Source organism: Sinocyclocheilus rhinocerous, unplaced genomic scaffold (assembly GCF_001515625.1).
Source record: "Sinocyclocheilus rhinocerous isolate Xijiao unplaced genomic scaffold, SAMN03320098_v1.1 scaffold11825, whole genome shotgun sequence".
In the NCBI taxonomy this organism is placed as follows: Eukaryota; Metazoa; Chordata; class Actinopteri; order Cypriniformes; family Cyprinidae; genus Sinocyclocheilus; species Sinocyclocheilus rhinocerous.
This window is the reverse complement of record NW_015628311.1, coordinates 41,057-45,699: the sequence shown is the minus strand read 5'-3', so window position 1 is coordinate 45,699 and position 4,643 is coordinate 41,057. Positions and strand designations below refer to the sequence as shown.

Here is a 4,643-nt window from a genome sequence, read left to right as displayed (position 1 = left end):
TTTTTTTAGTTTTTTTTTTTTTTTTTTTTTAATTCTTCAATCTAAACTAAACAGAAATTAGAAAATTTGCCTAACTAATTGAAATAAATTACGTTTTTTATATTCTATTTTATTTCTGTTAATTTTAGTATTTTTAGTTTTGGTTAATGATAATAACTCCTTTAACAAGGTGCTATTTTAGTTTCGTTACTATACTATGTTAGTATTTATTAATATTTTACATTCGTTTTTATTTTATTTTTTAAATGTATTATATTTTAGTTTTTGCAATTTTGTTGCGTTTTAGCCACTCTTTTTAAGTCATGTAATGATTTTTGTTTAGGTTTTTATTAGGTTTTGTAATCATTTATTCATTTTTGTTTTGTTTGTATGATTTTTACCTTGTATTCGTGTGTGTTATGTATTTTTATGCTCATCACATTTACAACAGCAACAGTTTGTTGGTTGCCTATGTAGACAGCATGGCAGTGCACTAGCTTTTGGAACAGAGCCTCTTTGTATAACTGTAGTTTAGAGGTTTATTGTGATGATTTATGTTTTGGTTATGTATTATCATAATAGTTTTTAATATTGCAGTATTTTTAGCTGTTTATTTAGCTAATATCATTGCTCAGGATGTGTCACTCACTAAACATCAAGGACATTTGCCTTTGTAGGTTTTGAAAGAGAAGAAGCCGCTCACTGATTGGTCCAACATCACTGGCTCCTCCCCCTGCGTGATGTCACTCAGTCCTCTGACCATTCACAGAGCAGCACAGGTACAGTGTGAGCGTGCATGCGAGGGTTTGACTGAGTTTCAGCGCACTGACTGTGTTCAATATCATGCAGGAATCACTGAAGGACTCGTCCAGTTTGCCCCGCAGACGCAGCTCTCACAGGAAGAACACAGACAGACCGCTCTCTGCGCAAGGTGAGCAAACCACTGAGCGCTCACACAAACACCTGCTAAAATGCGCTTTAACAGGCGTCAGTAAGTCTGTAAGTAGGTCAGACAGCAGCACAATTGTGCAAGACGACGACATGCAAAACAAGCAGCAGCCAAACATGGCTCGTTAGCTGTGATTGGGCAGTGTTTTGCTCGGGATCGAGGCGTGTCTGTGTTACTGGAACACACTGGAAAAGCCAGTGGAGCCGCTGCCATCGCTTTTATTCCTCTTATACTCCTCAGTCATTTATCTCACCGGGAAATCAATCAAAGACAATCTGTAGAACTCTGTGTCAAACAGTGTTATTTCAGTTTCACTGAGATAATGTTGTCGTTTTTATTTTTAGATTTTCATTTTCGTTTTCTTTTTAGTTTTAGTAATTTTGTTGTTTTTTTGTCATTTTTATTTAATTTTTTTATTATGTATCTTTTTAATTTTATTTTTACATTTAATTTTTTTATTTTAATGAAATAAGATAAATGTTTAAGGTTTTTAATGTTTTATTTGATTTCAGTTAAGGTTTATTTTACAGTATCTCAAATAATTAATTCAAGTGTAATGCAAATAAAATGTAATTGATTCAGATTTCTTTTTTTATTTCAAAATGTAACACTTTTTAAATTGATAGTTCATTCAAAAATGTAAATTCTGTCATCATTTGCACAAAAAAAAGATTGTTTCAGTTTCCATTGACTTCCATTATATGGTCAAAAATTATGGGAAGGAGGATGGGGAAAATGTTACAGAGAATTTCTATTGAAATGCTGCAGTTGCCAAAGTAAACAGTGTGTGTGTGTGTGTGTGTGTGTGTGTGTTGCATACAGGTCAAGACACCCATGTGTGTGTTATTCAAATAGTAAAACAAATTTGTTGAACAAACAAGTCAATAAGTTGTCAAATGAGATCGTGATTGAATGTTATTTCAATTTATCACACATTCTGCTAATATTGTTATTTCTGTTTAATAAATGGCTTATGATTCTTCTTTTCAAAATGTCTTTGAATAAAAATGTAAATCTCATGAAGACATGTTCAAGTCACATTTCAAAATCAAAAGAAAAAAAAAATCGACTAAAGAAACAACCTATTTTTAGAATTTTATAATTTCATTCTTAATGGATTAATCTTGCATTAATGCAATGCAGTGTTTTTTTTAACCGTTCACCTTATTTTTGTAATTATCATTATTGCCACAGAATGATTTTTAAAATGTAATTTTTATTAATTCAGATTTTTATGATATATTGTTTTTAAAGGGATAGTTCACCCAAAAATAAGAATTCTGTTCTCATTTACTCATTCTCATGTCTTTCCAAATCTGTTTGACGTCATTTCTTCAGTGGAACACAAAAGAAGATATTTTGAAGAATGTTGGTAACCAAACCATTTCGGTTGCCGTTGACTTCTATTGTTTGGTGGGACCAGAAACTGTTTGGTTACTAACTCTCTTAAAAATATCTTCTTTTGTGTTCAGCATAAGAGGAAAAGTCATAGAGGTTTGGAATGACATAAAGAATTTCCATATTTGTGTGAACTGTCCCTTTAAGATGTTTATTAGCCGAAGCGTCTGATAATTGATAGACTGTGAATGTTGTTTTGCTGTCAGTGTTGGTGCGAATGACTCCAGACAGACAAACCTCGGAGGCTCCGTCGCCTCGCCTTCCTCACGACCACAGACTGAGTAATGGACTGAGATCAGTGCAGAGCGGCGGGAACGACTCACACACACCGAGTAACAGCGCCAGCACCTCCCGCGCTCCCAGGTGAGCCATAACACTGTTACAGGTGTGTGAGTGTGTGTGTGTGTGTGAGAGAGTGTGAGTGTGTGTGTGTGTGTGAAGGCTTTTATCTGAGGCGTATGAATCTGTATGTGAACGCATTAAACTGTGTGGGTGGAATTATGTAAAATCAAAAGGAATAATTAAGAGAAATTATCATTCTGTCAGTCATGATTTCATTCATATCTGTGTGCTGTGATATATAATCTGGAACATAATAGCAGAATTTTTAGCTATTTTAATGCAGCTCGTTTCCATACAACAACAGTTAATAATCCATAACCAGGACTTTCAAATGAAAAATAATTATTACAAAACACTGTAACATTAGTCCTTATGACTTATGTACTGTGAACCAAGTCTTCTGTTCTGAGTCGAAGGATTTGTGTGAGAAACAGACCAAAATCAGTGTTATTATAATTAACTAAAACTACAAAAAAAATTTTTTTACTTTAAATAAAATAGGCGTTAACTAAAATAAAATAAACTACAAAAAGCCTAAACTTATTTCAAGGCCTCATTTCTCATTTTCATTAACTGTTTTTGAAAAAAGTTGCCAGCCACCGCCAGCGTTTTTGCTGATTTTCACTAAAATTTCATGGCCCCCAGAATATTTTGTTGTATGAATATCTGAACATGCAATACATCAAAATAAAGAACAGACCCTCTACATTCAAACAAAAAAGTCTGTTTTATTCTAGTGTGCTAAATGTTTTTGATCAACACTTTCTAGACTCATTCAGGAGATGTGTAATGTAATGTGTTTGGCGGGGAAAGAGTTAACTAAAATAACTAAAACTGAAATCAAATTTCCAAAAACTTTTCAAAAATACAAAAAATGACAAAAACACAAAAAATTACTAAAACTTTAACTGAAATAAAAATAAAGTGGAAAATATTAAAATAAAAACGAATTAAAATATTAATAAAAACTATAATAGTGTATCAGTGAATTTATTTCCAACTATATCCGCATACATACAGTACACTCAAAGCGAAATATACTTTATTGCAAATCTCGCTGCGATTGTTTATATCATCACAGAATGTAACTATATCATTACACAGCTCTGTATATACAATTACATATTTGAGTAAATCCAAATTTACCTGCATACATACAGTATACTGCTCATGTAAAGCAATACTATATTGCAAATCTCAACTGCTTGATTGTTTTTATCATTACAAAATATAAACTCTATTATCGTTCAGCTAATAGAACATTTACTAGGATTACTAAATGTTTTAGAAGTATGTTTCATTGTTAGTTAAGGTTAACTAATGGAAGCGTATTGTGAAGTGTTTCTTTAAGTACTGATTGTGTTGTGTTGATATGAATGAGAGCTCTGTCTCTAACTCTGCTATGATCTCTGGTCTCTGCAGCCCGCAGAGCCTCCTGGATTTAGTGGAGATCGAGAGGAAACTCAGAGAGGCTAAAGCGGAGCGGGAACGTCTGCTGAAGGAGAGAGTGAGTTACTGATCCAGCTGTCAGAACACATGAAGAATTGACCGTCGGTCATTATAATGCAAAAAAAATAATAATAATTTTTTTTTATCAAAAAATGGCCAAAAAATATATTTGCTAAAATATGTAAATATATTTTCTATTAATATATATTGGCTTATAATATATATATTCTATTAAAATATATTTATACATTTAAAATATAATTTAAAACGTATACAAAAATGGCCAAAAAATTGATTTGCTAAAATATTTTTCAAAATATACTTGCGTAAATATTAGGGCTGTCAAATGATTAATCGTGATTAATCGCATCCAAAATAGAAGTTTTTGTTTGCATAATATATGTGTGTGTTCTGTGTATATTTATTATGTATATATAAATACACACACATACAGTATATATTTTTAAAATATTTACATGTTTACATGTCTATATTCATATAATTTATATTATAAATAAATATATTT

At 31.7% G+C, this 4,643-nt stretch overlaps 1 protein-coding gene across 3 annotated transcripts in view; it reads left to right on the top strand.

The window, feature by feature from the left end:
- Window positions 1–4,643, top strand: part of phldb3 (pleckstrin homology-like domain, family B, member 3) — a 20,321-nt gene that overhangs the window by 12,052 nt on the left and 3,626 nt on the right. For all 3 annotated transcript variants that reach the window (XM_016548756.1, XM_016548755.1, XM_016548757.1), the window contains 4 exons: window positions 657–758; window positions 829–910; window positions 2,533–2,689; window positions 4,091–4,175. In XM_016548756.1, coding sequence (XP_016404242.1) covers window positions 657–758; window positions 829–910; window positions 2,533–2,689; window positions 4,091–4,175 — 426 coding nt within the window. The remainder of the gene's footprint in view (window positions 1–656; window positions 759–828; window positions 911–2,532; window positions 2,690–4,090; window positions 4,176–4,643) is intronic.